The following is a 20,618-nucleotide window of genomic DNA, read 5'->3' on the forward strand; positions in this document are numbered from 1 at the left end:
TAACATAAATACTATAGACAAAGAGACTTTCATTATACACTGTGTTTGGAGCACTGAACTGCTTCTTCAAGACGAAGAGTCCCTAAAACAGAGTTCAAGTGTCTACAGAATTGGAACAAAACCATTGAATGCAGCTCACGGGGTTGCCACAGTGGACCCCGTTCCCCCACACAAAGGGGTCACTAGGTTTGAGAAGAAATGAAGTAGATATGGTCTGAGCTCACTCTGTTCCTAAGGCCATTTTTTTTTCAAGCACATAAACTTTTGTCTGAAATATACTTAAAAGGTTGCAGAGTTCTTTTTGTAAGAACAGTCAGACCCACCGAAGTACTGTGCCTCACTCAACCAGGCCACCTTACAGCAGCCACACAGTGCAGATATTTTCTGTCGTGGGTAAAGTGTTAACGAGAGCCTAGGCATGTGGGGTCCAAAGCCTGATGCTCCAACTCTGCAGAGTGGACTCGGGACAGAAGAGGAGGGTAGAGTCTTAAGTGTATCCTGCTAGTTTATTCCAATCTCCTTGTTATCCTCAATGAACCTCGTGAATGGCCGGCTGGCTCCCGTCTCTGAGCTTGCTTTGTCCAAGCTGACAATGGGTGGGCTACTGCCAGTTCGTGTCTTGTCCACCCCACCAGCCATGGCGCCCAAAGGTGGGATGGCACCTCCGCCTAGACTTACTGGGAGCTGAGGAATGCCTCCATTCTGGATGACAGAGATCTCATTGTTCTTCATGGCGAGCCCGTTGGTGATGGCAGCGGCATACTGGTTCCAAAAGCTGGGGTCAACATTCATCGCCCGAGCTGCCAGGTCCTTCTGGAACATTTCGGAGAACTTCAGAGCATCGCCACCCAGCAGGGCCATGGGGTTTTCGACAGACAGGCGGCGGCCACGCCTTGCAGGTGCATTGTTCCACATGTGGGTGCCCATGTGTACCTGTGGGGAAACAGAGAGACAAGCCACAAGTAAGCAAGTCGAGAACTCTGAGGCAGCTATGGCTTGATGTCAATGTTTCATGGGTCCACATTCTAACAGTTAGGGGAGCTTCCCTGAGCACCTTGTATTAGGCACATAGTATTTCATTCTGTGAATATAAAAAAAGAAACACCGACTCGTTAAGTGAACAAACTTGCTAGAAACCAACACACACCCCCGCCAGGAAAAAAATCCCAAGGGGCTGTAGAGAATAAAGGCCCTTGTCTGTCGCTTCTTCCTTTCTCCACCCTACTGTGTGCATGTGGTGGTCAAAGACAACCTCTGGTGTTATCCTTCAAACATGCCCCCCTTCCTTCTATTTTTTTTTCTTTTTCAGATAGGGTGTCTTCCTGCCCTGGAACTCGCCAAGTCAACTAGGTTCAATTAGCTCCTCTGCTCACGTTCAAGCTTTTAAAAGGTCTTGAACTTGAAGTCTTCGACGGTCCTTCTCTCTTGCCTCCCCTCAAACAGGAAAATGAGTGCTAAGACTCTCCCGGGCCACCCAGAGCAGCAGGGTCGTTAGGAGATTCCTGTTCAGTTCAGTGCTGGCTCAGCACAGAAACCACAGGTCTTGACCATGGGCACTCCCTGGAGACACTTCTGAGACAGGTGGCGTCTGTTTAGCCGAGGCTAGCAAGCAGCCTAGCCTGAAAACTGGAGCATCTGTCAGCAGTCGGTCTCCAGAGAACACTCGGCTGAGCTCAGGCTTAAGCAGGGACAAACACGACATGCTTCCTGTAGGCTTCCCGAACTGGGGAACTTCTCACCCAGTGTCCCTCCCAGGGGCCCTGTATGCAGCCATACAGATGATGGGACATTTTAGACCTCACAGAGCAAGTCTTGTCTTTGTATTATATGCTAATGTTTATTTTGCTTTCAGATTGGAAGTTTGTGTCCTGGGCCGGATCACCCCATATCTATGATGACCCTAGGCCTGGAGCAGGCAGATACCATCAGAGGAGGCAGGCAGACACGCCCCTCCCCCAGGCAGAACATGGATCCCTGCTTCATTTCCTACTGTTCAACGGGCTGCTTATCTTTTCAGTATTGTGCACATACATGTGCAAACTTACATGCACATGTATATACACATGCACATACTATGTACACTCATACTGTCTATGTACAAACAACCCACTCCACACATGTGTACACATACATACATACATACATACATACACATGAGGGCGAGGACAGAACCTCTGCCAGGCAGCCTAGAGGAAGGGACCGTGGCACCATCTACGGGCACCACATGGCTTGGGCACAGCCGCAGGCTGTGGCCCTCTTACCTTGAGATTGCCCTTGGTGGTGAAGGCCCTGCCGCAGATGGTACAACCGAAGGGCTTCTCCCCTGTGTGGGTGCGCTCATGGATCTGCAGGGCACTGGCTGAGGAGAAGGTCTTCCCACATGATTGACAGTTGTGCTGCTTGGGTGTCCGGCGTGGTGGGGGTGCCAGCATGGGTGCCAGGCCAGGGCTCATCACTGTCTGGGGCCCAGTAGGGACCTGGACCCCGGCTGGTAGGGCTGGGCTCTCACCCAGCGCGATGGCCTTGCTGTGGCCGTTCACTTCCATTTTGATCATGGTGGGCGCAGGGCTGGAGGCCAGGCTAGGCGTGCTGTGGCTGGAACCTAGAGTAAAGTTGGGGTCAAACACCTGAGAAGGCAGCTCTTTCAACTTGTGTGTCAGTAAGTGCTGCTTTAAGTTACCCATAGTGGAGCAGCCTCGCCTGCAGACCATGCAGACAAATGGCCGCTCCTTGGTATGGCTGCGGTAGTGGATTTCCAACGCACTTTTGCAAGCAAAGGGCTTGCCACAGACACCACACACAGTGCTCGCACACTTACCCCGCTCTCTGCTCAGGAACAGCAGGCTGAAAGGGGCCTCCTCCTTGATGAGTGGCCGACCAGGGTGGCCCGCTGTCAGGTCCAGGGCACCTCCATTTCCTGGGCCGGGGGGCGGGCTGTCCAGCCTTTCGGTCTTCAGTGGGATCTCCTGCGGTTCCTCCTGGTGGCCAACCCCTGGCGACTTGGACCTGAAGCTCTCACCATTGCTGTGAGCAGGTGACAGAGCCTGGGAGGACGAGGACTCAGATAGGGCAGGGCTGCCTGGGCTGCGGCTCTCCAGGTCGCCCACGGCAGATGAGGAGTCGTTGCTCAAGCGATCGCTTTCCCCAGACCCATTTTCCACGGACTTCAAGCTGGCCAGCTGCTGGCAGTTCATGACCGAGTCAATCATTTTCATTTGATTCTCGAGGGCGGCGATGCTGGAGATGACTGACGGCGGTGAGGGTGGACAGGAGCCCGAGTAAGACAGAAGCGGCTTTGACGAGTCGCTGGCTGCTTCCTTCAGCTCCGAGTCCTCCTCCATAGAGTTCTCATCGACGTCATCGTCAAAGCTGCTGAGCGTCTCTGCGTTCTTCTCATCAAAGGGCAGCTCGGCGTCCATGGCCTCCTGCAGGCCCTCGGGCAGTGGCGTGTTTGGGATCTGCCCTCCCATGTGCATACGGATATGCTGTTGCAGAACCACAGCGTTCGTGAACTTCTTCTGGCAGATCGGGCAAGAATGCTGCACCCGGAGCGGGGGCTTGGCGCGGTGCACCCCGAAGTGCGTCTTCAGGTTGCCTTTGGTGGTGAAGGCGCGGCCGCAGATCTTACACTTGAAGGGCCTCTCCCCTGTGTGCGTCCTGTAGTGCATCTTCAGTGCGCTCTGGCAACTCAGCACACGGTGGCAGATGACGCACTGGTTCGGGTCGGTCATCTTCTTATCGATGTTCTCCACCAGCTGCTGCAGCTTTGAGGTCTCCGACGTTTGCATGGAGTCAAGCAGCCCGCCGAAGGGGAACTGGGCCTTGAACTGGTCAGAGACAGCTGGAAGACCGGGGCTCCCGAGGCTCGTGCAGGCGCTGTCTGTGACAGTGGTGGCAGCCGAAGTGGGCAACCCACTGACCTGCCCACCCACCACAGGAGCGTCTCCTGTCTTTGTACTTGTGCAAGGCAGGCTGACTGGCTCGGTTTTAGTAAGGGAAGGCCCACCCAGGAGTGGCTGGGGTGACTCAGGCCTCACTGGGATACCAGACTCAGTGTTGTTGAGGCCTGGAGACAGAGAGGTGCATTCGCTGGATGCTGGAGAGGGCCTCTGTGGGGACCGGGTGATGGGAGTGATGCTGGGGGAGTCAGTGTAATTGTGGGTGCCGGGGACAGTAGGGGGCAGCTGAAGCCCTACTGATGTTGGTACAGTGGGCAGCACTGGCTTGGTGTCCAGCCAGGTGGTCACTGGCTTTTCTGGGGGTAGGGACATGCCATAGGGAATCCCAGAGCAGGTGGGCACATTGTCGAGGTATTCTGGGACAGGGTAGGGGTTCATCTGGATGTGGGGGTACTTCTCCTTGTGCCTCTGGAAGTGGACCTTCAGGTTGCCCTTGGTGGAAAAGCGGTTCCCGCAGATGTTACATTTGAAGGGCCGTTCCCCCGTGTGGGATCGCAGGTGGATCTGCAATGCACTGTCACTGCCGAAGACCTTGGCACAGAACCTGCACTTGTGCTTAAAGAAAGGGTCCTCGGCACTGGCCTTGGGCTCGAACACTGAAACATTAGGGGGCTTGCCCTTGCGGTGCTTCATAAGAGCCGACAGGGGGTCCAGGGCGTTGGCTGTGGCAGCAATGCTAACCAGCGGGTTAGGAAAGATGACGCTGCTGGATGAAGTCTGAGGTAGCAGAGGGTTTGGCAGACTGGAGGCTGAGTTGAGGAGGGGTCCCGGACCCAGGGCAGGGGGCGTAGATGCATTTTGGGGCTGCACCGTGTTGCCTACAGTGCTGGATGCTGCGGCCACAGCTCCTGGAGCCGGGCCAGTGCTACAGGCTGGGTGTGCCCCAGAATCAGTGGGGCCCGCACTAGTGCTACAAGGAGTGCTTGTGCCGGATGCAGGCTGGGACAGGTGCTGGGGGCCATCGAAGGCTGCTGGCAGGCTGGAGCCTGAGCCAGCAGAGGCAGTGGCAGGTCCAGCGGAAAGCTGGAGGGACGCATGCGGAGTCAGGCCCTGAAGCTGCACCGAGGCTGCTCCAGGGGCGCTGGCGGAGGGCTTCAGGGGAGGCCCAGGCTGCCGGCTCATCAGGGCCACCTGGCTGCGGATCTGCTCAATGAGCTGGAGCTGGTGAATCTGCTGCTGCTGCAGTGCCACCAGCTGCTCTAGGATCATGGGGATGGCCACAGCGCCCACACCGCCACCAGCGCCTGTTGTGCCACCTGCACGTGCAGCCTGCGAGAACTGTGCCACGGCCACCTTGGTGCTGAGCAGCGTCTCCAGGGTCACGTTGGTACTAGGCATGCTGAAGGCCGCAGGCTCTGGCTGTGGTGGCAGTGCAGGTGGCGGTGGGGGCACACTTGGGCCTGGAGGGCCCTTGTCCGCAGATGCCTCCACATCCATGGGCTCCACCTCCTTTGCAGCAGCCTTCACCTCGCTGCCCTCCGTGGGCGCCACCTCCTCAGCCACCTCACTCTCAGTGCGGTCACTGGGCGAGCTGGCGGGAGAAGGTTCTGGAAAGTCCTCGGAGGGCGGCGCCGGCTCATCGTCATGCACGATCAGCACCAGTGGGTTCTTTGTGCAGGTTTTCTTGTGCTGCAGGAAGTCCGCCCACTTGAAGAACTCGGCACAGCACTTCTCACACACGCTGGTTTCCTCGCTGCCGCTCCTGCTCTCACTGCCGCTGTCTGCGTCCTCGGCACCGTCCCCCGGGACGCCTAGGAAACCAAAAAGAGATTACATCAGCCAGGCTCCGTCAGGCAGCCACCCTCCGTTTCAAAATTTTGCACATCAGTAAAATCAATATTTTTTATTTTGTACAAATTACCCCACTTCAACATTTCTGACGTCCCAGCGTGTGTGTTCTATGACTCTTTCTAGCTAGCTAATCATTTTCTTAGCACAATCCATCAAATTATGAGGCTCTATCAATTGTGGATACTGCTTCTTAATGAAATTCCATAGAAGGCATCGATTTCCAATATCTTCATACAATCCGCAGCCACCCTGTCTGTTGGGTACAAAGCCAGCCTTCGACGGGCTCATTAGGATTCCCCTTTACCATCCGGCTTCCTCATTTCCAACAAAATTAGAGACGCCGCTGCCAGTTCACTTAACACTGTCGAGCTAATCCGTAACCTTTCCCACACACCAGCACCTGACAGGAAGCCTGTGTGGTGTGGTCTGGGCTCATGGATTTATCAACTCTATACCCAGCTGAGGTGCTGCTGATCTAACATGATCCTAGAGAACCTTTTGAGTCAATAGGCATTTATTTCATGTAGGAAATTTAGGCTAAATGCTATCTGTGAACATAACAAAGAAACTATAAGCGCTTCTTTAAGATCCAAATGGTGATGTCCTTCTCTCTCCTCTACATTTCAGAATTTGCCACGTGACTATCAATATACACTAGGTCTAAAATGGCTCCATGTTTAGTACAATTAATCGGCTCTGTCAGATGCAATATGCTTGGGCAAAATGAACTTAAAATTACATGTTATTGTGATTAGCCAATAGAGTTCAGTGCTTTGCTACCAAACTAGGAATTATATATTTAAAGTTCATTGATGTTGGCATGTTTAACATGAGAATGTTGTAGTCAGACACACTTTTTGTACCTATTTCCATCTATTCTCATAGAAAGACTTAGCAAATTATATGCTTGCACCATCGTGGAAAAGCCTCTAATTGGTTACACATGTTTAATTACTGTTGTAGGCAGCCACTTCCTCTCTCCCCTAACCCTCTTGTGCCGAATAACAACCTTGTTTAATGAACAGCTCTAATTCACACCTGATCAAATAAATAGCTGTACGGGAACAAGAAATCGACAACCGGTGACACTTCTGGTGCTTGCTTTTTGGGTCACCGAGGTGGGGTGTGGCGCCCACCACTGCCTGGTTTGGTGTGCCAGCTTGGGTACCACTGATGTGAAGGGTTTTGGTTTTTGTTTTGTCAGCTTGCAGATGGAGTGACAGCAACAGATCGGTTGGACAGAGCAAGTGTCACAGTGTCACAGACCAGTCGGCTCTTTGTCATGTGCAAAGTTGAGGTGGAGAGCAAACCAGCTCCAGTTCGTCCTGAGAATTCGACACTGGTGTTCTAATGTTAGCACATGGACTTGCTAAAAAAAATGTCTCAACAGTTTTCTTTTAAGGTCTTTTTTTGGGGGGGGAACTCAGTACCATATTGAGGAGAGAAATCTATTTGTTGTCCTTGTTGCTATGTTTTTTGTTTTTGTTTTTAATTTTTGTCCAGGAAACTCCCACTGCTCCTTGCCTGGAAAATAAAAATATTTTTGCGGCTGGTCTGTCGCTTTCCATGAGGCTATTATTTCCAGGTAATTTATACATGCCTTTAAAAATTATTAGCAGCATTCAATTAGCATTTTCTTAACCGGCTAAGCCATTTGAAGGGGGGAAAGAACTTAGAGCTGCAGCCCATAAACCCCATAGACTTTTAAACTAAACTCAGCGCGAAGATCAGGCTGCAGCAAGCGCTCTCATTACTGCGTGGGGGAAGGAGCGGGTAGGTATCTGTAATGAGGTTGAGGATAGCTAGGAGCAAAGACAGCCGGTTTATACCGCAGAGAGGCGCATTAGCAAAACAAATACCCTGTGCTCAACTTTGCTCAATGTATGCAAAACTAATTGTAAACCTGCTTAAGGTTACAGAACGGGCTTTGGGGGGGGGTGTAGAATTTTTTAATCATTGAATAAAAACAAACTGTGAGGTCTTCAAAATTCCAGTAACTTAATTTTAGGTTTTAACAAAATACCATTTTTAACTTATTTAATTAATTGTATAATGCTCTTCAAAACATATATATATATATCATATTACATATTATATACATATGGACACTAAAAGCTTATTTGCATTAGGCAGTAAAATAAATGCACAGAACTAACAAAGGCTGCCTTTTAAAGTTGCTTTCCAATGTGTGAAGCTATGACAGAAAAAGTATAATTTTGCTACTTTCTTTAAAAGGAAATGGCAACAAATCAAAAATTGCTAATACCTTGAAAGATTGTCTATACCCACTTCCTTTTGGGAGAAAAAAATGCACAGTTCAGAAAATGCACAAAAATTGAAGGTTTAAATTTTAAATTTACAATATCAAGGAATATCCTACTAAAAGGAGGCTTTTGCTTTATGTTTAGTATGTGTTAGAAACAAGTCCTTTAGAAGATGCTTAAAAGTGGGCTGACTTTGAGATCATTTAGAGTGCATTATTCAGTGTAGAGAGAATTAATTTGCATAGCTGTAAGTAAGTTATACCTTCAAAAAATGAGCATTTCACAGATTTTCCTTATAACCAAGTGTAGCCCTGTGACCCAGAATATCCGTGGTTTTCAGAAGGGTGTCAGCCCAAACAAAATTTACCTTAAAGATTTGCATTTTTACATACCCATTAGTTTTTTTTTAAGTGTTAAAAGTGTTTTTAGGGTTCACTTCCAGAGACACTGAAGCTGAGAAGGGATCCCTCAGGTAATTTTTTTTTTCCTTCCTTCCTTTCTTTTTTCTCTGCTGCAAGGGCTGCTAAATTATAAGTGTTTCTTAACTGTACAAAGTGTGCATGGAATATCTAAGCGTGTCCTACCAAATAATGTCATTTTGTTTAATGCAATTGTTAAGTGACAATCATCCCAACGTAAGATACTTTGTTCAAAGTAAAACAATCTTCCACCTATGTTCCTTCCAAATTGAAGGAGGAAATTGTAGGGAAAAGGAGTTCAGACCCTTTGGACCGTTAACAGTCCTTTATGTTAATGAGCCCAACAAGGAAAACAAGCCTGGAAACAATTTGCTTATGAGCCAGGCTTCATCGCGAATTTCACTTTTGGCAAAAGAGTGATCTTAAAAACCACAGTCAGTGAGGGGAAAATTCTTCAGTATGATTTGCATTTCCTATCTGGGGCAAATAAATTTAGGATGACCACTTAGCAGTTCTGCTGGGGTCTGTTTAAAAATGACAACAGTACAGGCTCTTCAGTGTCTCACATGGCTCAAGCTACAACTGTGGTCTCCACATTTGAATGCAACTAGACCTCCTTTAAAAGTTGGAGACAAGCAGAGATGTATCATGAGAGGCACAAATACAAAAGACTCATGTTCCCGCCGTGAAACTGAACTTGCTCGCCTGTATTTGAAATGTTTTTAAGTCACAAATACTGTTTAACTGAACTGGCGGATGACCAGGTACAACCGAACATGGTACGAGTTGCTAAGTACAAGACTCTCTGGAGTATCAAGACATTTTTACTGACGCACAGATCACAAGTGCTGACCTCTGATGAATCCTACAGAGAGTGAGAGAAATTACACCACAGCCGCTTTTGGGCACAGGCACACACAAGTGCCTATGTGCAAAATTACCTTGTTATTTGTCTTCTGTAAGAGAAAACCCGGGTGGGTGCCCTGGCTGCTTTATATTTTGTCACATTGCTGCTACTGGCCTTTAGCTACCATCTTGTGAAGCCAAGATTATCTTATTCAACCACCTTTCATTTAAGCCTACACTCTGAACTGGCTGACATGCTAACGAGTGAAAGTTATTAACTCATTAGTTAATATTGCTTAAGGTTTTATTCACGGGTAACCAGAGTCAGAGAGGCACACTCTTCAAAAGGACAGCAAGAGCAACAACAAATCTTTAAGAAATTTGTTTTTATTTTTTCTTCTTCCTATTCGTTCCTTCTTTTTTTTTTTTATAGAGAGGGCTTAAAAACAAGCATCCTAATCAGTCTCATCTTTGTCAAAGTAATGCACATCTTTTTTTGCCTAGTGGCTGTTCAACAGTTAAGATTTGAAACTCACTAGGCAGGGATTAAGCAGGCGTTTTATAGCACTTCACTATAAAGGTTACATTACTGGGAGAGAAAATGTTAACCAGTTGACCAACTAATTCATCTGGGTGTTGGATTTCCCTCCTAGAAGGGCCTTCTTCCTAGTTAGCAAACCAGCTGGTTAGTGACAGTGACTACCAGGTCAAGATACCTAGCAAAAGGACCACACAGACCTCAATGTTCTGGGAAACCAGTCATCTGCACTGGAGGTGACAAAGAAATAAATGTAGGGTTGGTTTGTAGTCCTCCCAGCACTTGGGATTCCTAACTCCATCTTGAGTAGCAGTCATGGTGGTTGGCAGAGAAGGGGAAGGCCCACAGCCCCTCAGAGAAAGCCACAAGACACCTAGCTCGCACTCGTTTTAAAAGTGTTTTTGTCTTCACTGATAAAACAGCGTGTTTAAATAAAAACCTGCTGCTTCTCAGTCTCTCTCACCTACCGCAGCTTCCCAGTGAGTCAGTCTCTTTCTTGCTTTCACTTCTGGTTAGTTTTGGAAAATGACACCGTGCTCTGTTTTCAAGAGTCCCAGGTGAAAAGCCATTGCAGTGTATAGACATGAGACTTCACCTTTTCTCTATACAAACATTCACACACAGCTCTTAGCAAGACTCATTTTTTAGTTTCTCTTTTCAGAAGCGTAAAGAATTTCACACATTACAGAGCAGCAGTGAAATTGCTGATTTATGGTTTCCTTTACCTTGCTACATACTTTCTATTTGTCACAATTAACAAAGGGAGAAAGAAGGCAGAGCTGGTTAGTACCGAGAGAGGTGGGTTAAACTTCCCGTCTAAAACTTTACAAAAAAGCCAGGTAGGTCTTCCCGGCAGGAAACCCTACGCTTTCCTTTGTCTTTCCAGCTCTTAAAAGTGTAGCAAGCATTTCTCAAGTTTTCTCAAAGTCTATGGAGACACTTATTTTCTTGCAAATTAATTCTTTTTAACTCCTTATGATAGCTTTGAATCCCATAAAGAAAGATGAATTATCGCCACACTGAGCCCAAGCTGTGTCACAGGAGGAGACAAATAGAGACCCCCACTGGGTGTAACAATGTAGAAGAAATTCCAGGCGCAAAAGAAACATTTCTGTCCTTTCCCCCAGACCTGGAAGCGTGTGCTCACAGAGTTGAACAGTGGATGGCAGTCTTGCTATGCTCAGGACGTCACTGACCCACAGGCTCCCTCTTACTCAGTGGCCCACATCACAAATTTGTTAAGTCACGACCACCTGTGGCACAGGCCCCAGGCGTCTTCTGTTTAAACTGGTTCAGTTTTTGTCTGTGCGGTGAGGCTCTGGGAACTGAGACACTGTCCCTTTATGGGACACAAGAGTTGAGGTAGCATTGCACACACAGTCACTTTGGTTAGAAAAATGTTGGTAGCACTTCAAGGCGTGAACAATCAGCCTTTCATCTAGTTCTCAGGCTTGACTCATACTCATATTCCCGAGCTTCATAAAGAAAAAAATCAATCAAACAAACAAAAAACCCACCACCACCACCCAAAACCCCACAGACCTGAGATGTGTCAGGACCCAGCAACTCTGGTCATAATTTGGTGAGGGTGGTCCACGATCTAAGGCAAAAACATCTTTTTATGACATGCCTCCTAGAAAGTGTTCATTTGATTGAAATCACAGAGCATATAACCCCCCCCTCTCACCCTCCCACTCACTCACTTGGCCAGGGGTTGGGGAATAGAGTGAGCAAAATGGATTATGTACATAAACATCTAGGTTGAAACAGCTCTGCGCACACCACAACTAGGAAAGAGACAGAGATCTCCTGTAAGCACTGGGCTTTATGCACCTGGGCCAGGCGTTTAAACCATTTCCATCACTGACCCTCACTTCATGGTACTGCTTTATTTCTAGGGGAGAAATCTGCATACAAGCAGAAAGTCATCCTGGAAAAGCCACCACCCACCCCATGATGCCAGTGACTCTGCATGTGTACAAATTACACAAGACTATTATCAAACAGCTCAGTCTGAGGCCACTCTGAGGACTCCTTAATGCTGGGGAATGAGAACAAAGTGCCCCGGCACCTGCAGGGTTAATTAAACAGTTCAAGATGTAATGGCTACACAAAAGCGAGCCAGTTTCTCTTCTTCCAAGAGCTATAAACACTTGTGCTGAACTGGATGGCATTTGATAAGCTTGTACTGCATGGAACAAACTCATGGGATCTCTAGTTAACACTCCGACTCGGAGTTCACACTTAACAGAACGGTGGTGAGTCCTGTTGCCAAGGTCAACGGCACAGAAGCACTAATTGTATTATGAGCTTGACATCTAGTGGCCACCCCTAGCCGGGCAAAGCAGGCAAAGGTTAAATCAGCAAGGCTTGTCACAGCACTTGTAACAACTCACCTTTAGGGAGAGGAGACACAAGCTTGCCAGGATTCTGCCACCCACCTTCCTAGGACCACACTTAGAAAACACGGTTCCATGCCATACTATAAATACATGCTTGTAAAGGATGCAGAGGGGGCTGAGCCCCACTCATCTGGAGGTGAGAAAAGGTCCACCCTCAGAGGAGAGACCACTCGGGAACCACAGTCCCCTTTGGTGGCCAGACCCCTTGCCTTTAATTAAGAAACAAATCAATCTTGGTCTTGAGCATAAAGGTCATCCCATTATTTTGTTAAAAAACTGTATTTTTCACTTCTTGGAGCACTGCTTGCTCTGTCTGTCTGGCAGGAACACAGTTAACCACACCTTAAATCATGACCGTGTTGAAATTACAAGACAAAAACAAAATCCAAAATATTTTAAAAATATTTTACTGAAAGCAATTACTAAAATTCGGTTTTTCACATAGATTGCATATGAAAAGTGCAGCAACGTAACACACGCTTTGTGACAGAGGCCCTCAGCCTGCAGTAGTAGAATTTCTACACATGTTCTACATGGTCATGAGATTGCCTAAGATTCATTGGCCTTTCTCATACTGGCAATTAGTCAAGAAATCGTGGAAGAAAACAAAAGTCAGCGAGACAGTACAGGAAAAGAGAAAATGGAGACCCTTCTTTTTCCGCATTATTTTTTAATAGGACACTCAAAACTAGGTTGCTGTATTAAAAGACAGTGAAAAATCGCATTAGCAGCTTAAAGACGTTTAACTTACTTACACAAGACCTTGTGCCAAGACTTACACATGAGGATGCTAAATTCCAACTGATGGTCAGTCCACAGAACAGAAATCTTGGCTCCGTTTACTGCATTCCCTATCCCCAAAGAAAATGCTCTTAAGGCCACCAGGAGGTGGCCGGTGGGGCTGAAAATGAAAGCTGACCTACTTTTTGCCTGCTTTTGCCATCCTTCTAGATACAAAGAAACAATCAGCTTGCTAAGTAATTCCTGCTGCTTCTCCCTCAGCACCTTTCCCTCTGTTTGCCTGGGACACATCTGAAGAACCTGGATTACACATAGGCTTGGAAAAGTTTAGAATACACTCTGCTTAAATTCCCCAACTTTCGTCTCATAATCAGCTCTCTTTAAGGTGGAATTAATTGGTACCCATTTTTAGGAGTGTGCATTCTTAAACAGGTTAAGTTTTTTTTTTTTTTTTTTTTTTTTTTTTTTTTTTTTTTGAGCGCTATTTTAAAGAGAAATGTTTGCAAATTCTTCCCCCCTCCCCCTCTACTTACTTTGTACCTTCCGTGTTTCAGAGAAAACAATGTGCCAGTGGATGTAAGAAAGTGGCTTCTGTATTGTCCCTTTTGGTATGCTGAATTGTAAATGCGGGTATTGGGGGAGGGGGGAGGCAAACCCTGCATATACAGATAAAAGAAAAAAGGTCTCCTCGCTGGGCTCTGTTGGCTCTCCCTGAACTTAAGCAGTCTGTGAATTCCACTGGTTAGTTCTTAGGTCAAAGCTTACCACATTTGAAAGAAATTTCAAGATAGCCATACACTGTAAACTGGTAGAAAATAAAAACACCATGAGGTCATTAGTGACCACAAAAAGATGCATCCTCAGAACTGTTTTAAATTACAACATTCTTTTGTTCTTCCTTAAACACAGACTTTCCCAGGACAGAGAAATGCATCTTTAGGAACTGCCTTTTTTTTTTTTTTTTTTTTCTTTTTGCTGGCACGCGGTTGCAATGTCTTTAAAGTTCTTGGTAGAGCTTGAGTGTGGCGCTGTCACTGCAAGTTTTAATTAGTTTTTTTCCTTAGAACAAAAATCTTCAGTTGGCTCAGAGGATAACATCATTGGTGGTGCAGATCTAACTGAATCCCAGAGCTGAACCACATCTATCTCTAAGATGGGAAATATTCACGAACAAACAATTTTAAATGACAGTTTCTACTGGGGATTTGAGTCTCAATAACTTAAAATAATATCACAGGGTAACTCCAGAACTTTCCACTGGGCATCGTGGCTTGCCTTCATGCAGATTTGTCATTCATTCCTTCAGTCTAGAAGGTGGAGAGGGCCAAAGCTATTGCTGCTTTTTTTTTCTTAGTGCTCCTCTAAAAACCAAATCCTGAAAAATAAACCATTAAAATATTCGGTTTCCTCTGGAGAGCAACATGACTGTGCATCTTTGGCCTCCGCTATATATTCTCATATCCTCATATTCTCTCTCTCTCTCTCTCTCTCTCTCTCTCTCTCATAAGGTATCTGTTCTGTATGGTATTAACAAAAGCCTTCAATTCCTCTGCAGAGATGGACCTGGTGCTTTAATTAACATGTCACACCCAAACTAATACAAAGGAACCATTTACTTCCTTTCTAAAACATTGGAGACTTGGCTCACTTGTAACTTCACGCAGCACATGTTTGTCTCCTCTGCATGTAAAACAATTTAAGAATTTGAAATGACAACGGAGTAATTTAGTTTACCCAACCACTTATCTTAAAAAACAAAAACAAAAACAAAAAAAACCAAAAACCCTTCTTCTCTTGGTTCTGTTAAGAGTTAAGACAGCGTGAGCATTCCTTGACTTCATAGGGAACACAGTATCTTTTATGCTTCAGAACAATTAAATCAGAAAGAACTTATTTTAATAGTTTGCCTAGACTGTCCTTCAAGCCCGGATAGCACATGCAGCTTTACAAGGGCTCAGCCTCAGACAGGCTATTTCTGGCCTGTTGCAAAATATGATGAGGAACTGTGGCAACCTCGGCTCAGAAGTCTGAGTGGCTCTAAGAAAACACAGCCAGGGTAGGAACGCTGCTATTGCAAGAAGAGAAAACCTGGATATGGAAGAGTCTCGAAATAAATTTGAGCAGCGAGCAGAATTCAAAAGAGAACTCGTAAATAATTGACTATCTGGGGTTTTCAACACGGTCGGGGTTATATATCCTCCGACATGTTTACACGATTAACTTTACCACACTCACATTTCTGAAGCGAAATTAAAAATGAACAGCCGTGCCTCGGCTTGTTAATTGTTAAATACACGAGGTTTTGCTCTATTAATTAAAATATGCTTTAATAAAAGGAGACATTGCACATTTTGATAACGACCCTACAAAGCGGAGAACTATTTACACTGTTGCGTTTTAGAGCCGCCGTGAAAGAGGATTTTGAGCTATTCAGGAGCCGCAATAATGAAGCTCTAAAATTCCTCCCTGGGATGCAGTGTAGTTCTTTTGAGGGAAAGACTGTCTTTCTCATTCGGCAGAAATAAATCCATTCATTTGATCATGTAGTCATTGAGGGTAATACAAAACAACCCAAGTGTGAGAAATTCTATGTGAAGAAGTAAACAAAACAAAAAAATCCATTTCCATGACAAAAAGATTCTTTGTCCCTAATCTACCCAACATATGCAAGCGTTTCTTTTTAGCATATCGCCCGTTCTAATCTTGGCTGACTTGGCTGCAGAGATGCGGGTCCCTCACCTCCCGGCAACAAAAAGACCCAACGAGTCCCATTTGATTTAATTCATTCCAGGGCTGCTACGGGCATTTTCTCACTTTCTACTGCGACGTGCATGCTTTGTCAAACTTTAACGCTGTGTGTTAAAAACTTAAATTCTCTCTATTAGGGTTTTGAGGTTGTTTTAAAGAAGCTATTCTTTTCATGGTTAAAAGATTATTTAGTATCTGCCTCTAAACAATTTACGATAGGTTGATCATGAAAGTTGGCTTTTAAGGAATAAATTATTCCACCTCGAACTAGTTGGGGGGCTCTGTGTCATATGCGGCCACCCCTCCTCGGCCTCCCTGCTAGTGCTGAGGACCCTGGCAAGGCGAGCCAAAACTGGCGCCCAGGGCTCAGGATTCAGGGTGCCATAAACTTTAGGGTGCCAAAGTTCAACCATACTAAATTAGCATCTTCTCCAGTGTCTAACTTCCGTAGCGCCCGTCCTGCACTTTTGGATGGTTCTAGGAGAAAGTTCCTACCATCGAAGTAACTGCGAAGGTGCCTCCAGAGCCCGATTTCAGTACATCCAGAAGAGAACGAAAAGGCCGAAGGGAAAACTTGGAATCCGCCAGAAACGTGCTGAGGTCCTACCGCATACACGCACTAGCCCCCAAAAGAAACAGCTGTGCTCGTGCCCCACAATTCCCCAGTCGGCCATTAATGAAAGGCCAAGAGACATTTACTTCCCCACTTGCTTCCGAAAGGGATGATTGGATTTGTCAACGCTCTGGGACACCGCGGGGTTCGCGGCCTGAGGGTCACCCGAGGCGGCCTGCTGGCAGTATCGGGGACAAGCAACAGAGACTGGGATCACCGAGGTGGTGCTGGGGCCCCGGCTAGGCTCCAGGCGAGCACCGGCTGAGCACCAAGGCGCGCGGCGCCGAACAAAGCTGGCCAGGCGGCGGCTTCCAGGGCCCGCGTCCAGCGGTAGGTGAGCCCCGGACGCGTTCCCCGCTGCTGCACCCTCCCTGGGGTCGGTTCTGAGCTAGACCAGGGTCCCGGCGCGTTCTGGGGGCTCCGGGCCCTCCAAAGCAGCGCGTGGGCTCAGAGAACCAGAGCCGCTCGGAAGCGGCAGCGTAGAGCCCCGCCTGCCCGCTCGCCTCCAGCCGGCCTCTGCCTCCGGCCCAGCCGACTCGGGTCCGTCCTGGAGCCAGCCCGGCCGCAGCGCCCTCCGCGCGCAGCTCCCCAAGTCCGAGCAGCGGGGCCAAGTTTACTTGGTCCTCAACTCTTTTCCGCTCCCGCGCGCTTCGAGGGAGTACCAGTCCGGGTTGGCCACCCTGGCCGAGGGGCCGGGCTCAGAGCTAGCACTCGCTCACGGGAGCAGGGGAACTTTCTCCCACTCCAAGACGCGCGCAGTCGCTCCCACCGCCCGCGCTTCCCAACCTGGGTGGGCGCCCCAGAACTCTGGGCCACCCTGAGGTCCCCGGCCCTCACCGTGCTCCGAAGCCCCGTCCTGCGGTGGTAGCTCCTCGTCGGACTTGAGGTGCTGGGGCTTGGCCTGCTTGCGCCGAGACATGCTGCTAGCGGCGCTCCGGCCCCGTGCGGGGCAGCGGCATCAGCGGGGTGGCCGGCGGGGACAGCGCGGGGTGGGCGCGGGGCGGCCGGGCGGGCGCGGGGCGCGGGGCGCGGGGCGGTAGCGGCGGCTGCGCGGGCCGCGCATGGGGCTGAGCAATTAGGCTGGTGAATAATGCATGGCCATTAGCCGAGGGCCGCGCCGATTGGCCGGCCTCCAGCGGACTCCGGCGGCCTATGCAAATGAGGCCGCTCTCGCAATTAGCGGCAGCGCTGGCGAGGAGGGGCCGCGGCGCCTGCGGACCCGGGTGCGCGCCGCCTCGCGCCGCTCACATCGCGGGCTCCGCCGCCCGCCCGAGCTCAGGCGCTACGCTTCTCCGTCGCCCAGGTGCGGCTCCGGCGGGCCGGGGTGTGGCGCGGGCCGTAGCGGCGGCCCCTCCGTGCCGCTCGGGCTGCAAACTTTCGTGGCGTCCGCGCGGCGCCGTCTCCGCCGGCGCGCCGGGCTCGCCCCTTTATAGAGTGCCTGCGCCGCCGCCCGCGCCGCGCACCCCCCCCCCCGCCGCCGCCGGGCCGCCCCTCCCGGAGCGAGCGGCCGCGGGCAGGGCTCCGACCCGGCGCCTTTGTCTCGCCCGGGCCGCTCGGGCGCCGCACAGCCTGCGCTCCCGGCCGGCTGACCGCTTCTGGTCCTCGGGAAGCGACTGGTTCCGCCGCTCGGCTCGCCCAGCCCGCTCCGGCTCAGGTGTCCCTGTCTCCGGACTTTCTTTCCCAGCTCCTGTCCACTTCGTGGGGTCCTCAGGCGACCTGCCAGGCTCGGAGGCTCGCGGCCGGAGCGGAGTGCGCACCGTGGGGTGGCGGGACTTCGGCAAGAGCAACTTTCCGGTTCGGAAGCGGCGCGGGCCGCGCGGCTCCTCCCCTCCCTGCGTTCTCCTCCCCTCTGCTGTCCCCCCACCCCCACCCCCGGTCCCCACCGACTCTGGAGCGCCTGCCCCGCCCGTTGCTACCACCAGGGCTTCACGGCTCCGAGCCCGCCTGCCAGGGCCTCCCCATCGGACTGCTTCTTAAGTCCAGGGGAGGGAGGGGACAGCGGGGCCTAGGTATCGCTCTCCCCTTCCCGTTCCCGCCGGCTCCGTGGCCCCAGCACCTAGTGTCCAGGCCTACAGAGTGGGCAACGAATGCGACTCAAAGTTCCAAGTCCACGAAAGTCCAGCGAGCCTGCTGCGTGTTATCTGGATTTCGGGGATAACGTGGGGGCCAGGTGAGGGGGTCACGCATGTCTACGCCACCCGGGCACCCTTGGACAGCTGGCGAGGCGCGCTCCCTGCACCAGTACCCCCCTCACACACACACACTCCGGCGGTCACGCGGACGCGGCCTCGCTCCCGCGCGCACACTCGCGCGCTCTCCTACAACACCGAGCGCACGCGCCCGCGTGCGTCCTCCATCCCGGAGCTGCCACCAGGATGTGCCCCAAGCCTCGCCGCAGCCTCTCCAATGCCCTTCTCCCCAGCGTGTGTGTTAATTTTTTCCCCCTTATATTTCTTATTTTTGCCTGTGCAAGTAGCCAAGTATGCGAAGCTTGGCTCAGATGGCCTCCGGGAGTTTACCCCGATTTGTTTTGTAGGTGGAGGGTGGGGAAGTAAGAAGGCGACCCTTCAGCCCCAATGCCCAGCGGACTTGCGAGCTTCTCGCAGGGCTGAGGGAAGGAACTGCCTACTGATGGAATCTCCTGCCCCTCCACAGGACTCCAACTTATCTAACTCACCAGGCTCTTGGAAAGCTGTCTTTCGGTTCTAGGCTTGAGTTCCCACACTGCATTCTCCTGCCCGCATCTAGTCTTAAGTTCCACGAAGCAACAGCTTTGGGCTCCGGAAAGAGCGCAAGAGAACTGTGCCGAGGAAGGACGCGCACAGGTTGGAGTCGCCTCCAAACAGCCCCAAGAGCCACTTACGGGGAAAAATATTCCTTAAGGTTGGTTTGTTTTTCCTTTTGGTGGAGGGTGTACTTATTTAAGTGAAAAATTAAAAGCAAATAAAAGATGTTCAAAACCGCGAGTTCTGTTGTAACACACACACACACTTAACGCACACGGGTAAGTTTACAGTTAAGTTACAGGGATGAAATGTCTCACTGTAATCACGCGGTGAAATTCTGAATGGTTGCAGAGTATAGGGCAACACACGTGCCTGGTTCAGAGGTGTTTGGCCACAAGAAGTTTACAGCTAGGACTTTGGGGCAGCTGGGGCAGGACTTTTACTATAGAAAAAGTGAACAGAGAAAGCAATACAGTACGGCAACGAGAGAAAAAAATGGGACTGTTGCGTTGGGGGCAGGCATAATGTGTGAAATGAAAAAATTTTGCAAAATGTATAGGGCCAATAAGAGTTTGAGAGAAGTTCCAGCGACTTGGCAGGAAGATTGTCACAGGTCAAGTATGTCCAGCTGCTGGCTAAAGGTGCACGGTCCTTTATGGTTTGCTTCTCCTCTTTTCCCCCCTTCCTCCCTCCCTCCCTCTCTCCCTTCCTTCCTTTCCTGGCACACTTTAAGGGAGAATCAAAAGCGGCTTCCCACAAAGTCTGAAGTCTTTCAAAGAAGATGGATCCCACAACCACCTGGTCCTTACCGACTCTTCATTTAAGTCACTCTCAAATCTTTCCTTCTTGCTTGAGGCCGTCTTCCTTTCCCTTTTCGCCCACCCCTCCTGATCCGTAGCAAGCCGGCATGCTCGCCCCAGGTCTTTCTTCCCAGTGTAACTGTTTAATTGGAAGACTTGCTTTGCATTTTCTATGAGGATCTTTCTAGTCCCTCCAATGAAGGCGGATCCTGCTCTGGCCCTTGTAAAAGGAGCTAGCCCTTGGATTCCAGAGGTGTGGCTCCATTGGTAGGTGTTAAGTAGAAAGGTGAAGCAGGTGGGGCTCAGGCAGAAGTGGACTTTGCTGATCCATCTCTGCAGCTACTGTGTAAGGATGACAGATGCTCAAGTCTCCACATGGTACCAGGACTGAATGGTCTGCCATGGCAGGGTCATGGTGAAGCCTGGCTGAGTTGAATGGTTGAGGTTGCAAGTGACCTAAGTCCCTTGAGGCTGGAATTTCGTTGAGAAGATGTGAATAAGGAAAGAAGGAGGAAGCAGTGTGTGTGACAGAAGCCTATGCAGATGCCCTCCACTACAGAGGGCCACACTCAAGTGGGTCCCAAGGGCAGAGACCAAGGAGAGGGACTTAAAAAAAAAAAAAAAAAAGGAAAATTGGAAAACCTAAGCTTGTTATTTCCTGCTTACCTAGTCTCTCCCTCCCTCCCTCCCTCCCTTTCCTGTGCTTCTATGGTACAGTTCCATTGTTCTTAAGCAGTGTGGCAAATTTCGATGAAAGAGTTTGCATCTGAA

The 20,618-nt window shown here is 49.6% G+C and overlaps 1 protein-coding gene across 2 annotated transcripts; it reads right to left on the reverse strand.

The window, feature by feature from the left end:
• Positions 1-501: 501 nt before the first annotated feature.
• SALL3 (spalt like transcription factor 3) lies at positions 502-17,240 on the reverse strand (the record flags this gene model as incomplete). 2 transcript variants are annotated; one of them, XM_080920138.1, is made up of 4 exons in its annotated part: positions 502-933; positions 2,262-2,602; positions 2,819-5,710; positions 17,159-17,240. In XM_080920138.1, the coding sequence occupies 4 exons, from the start codon at positions 17,238-17,240 to the stop codon at positions 502-504; spliced, it is 3,747 nt and encodes a 1,248-aa protein (XP_080776264.1). The 2 variants fall into 2 exon arrangements, with proteins under 2 accessions (XP_080776264.1, XP_080776263.1); XM_080920137.1 differs by having other exon boundaries at positions 2,262-5,710.
• Positions 17,241-20,618: the final 3,378 nt, after the last annotated feature.

The sequence above is a fragment of the Micromys minutus genome, assembly GCF_963924665.1.
Source record: "Micromys minutus genome assembly, chromosome: 8".
Classification (NCBI taxonomy): domain Eukaryota; kingdom Metazoa; phylum Chordata; class Mammalia; order Rodentia; family Muridae; genus Micromys; species Micromys minutus.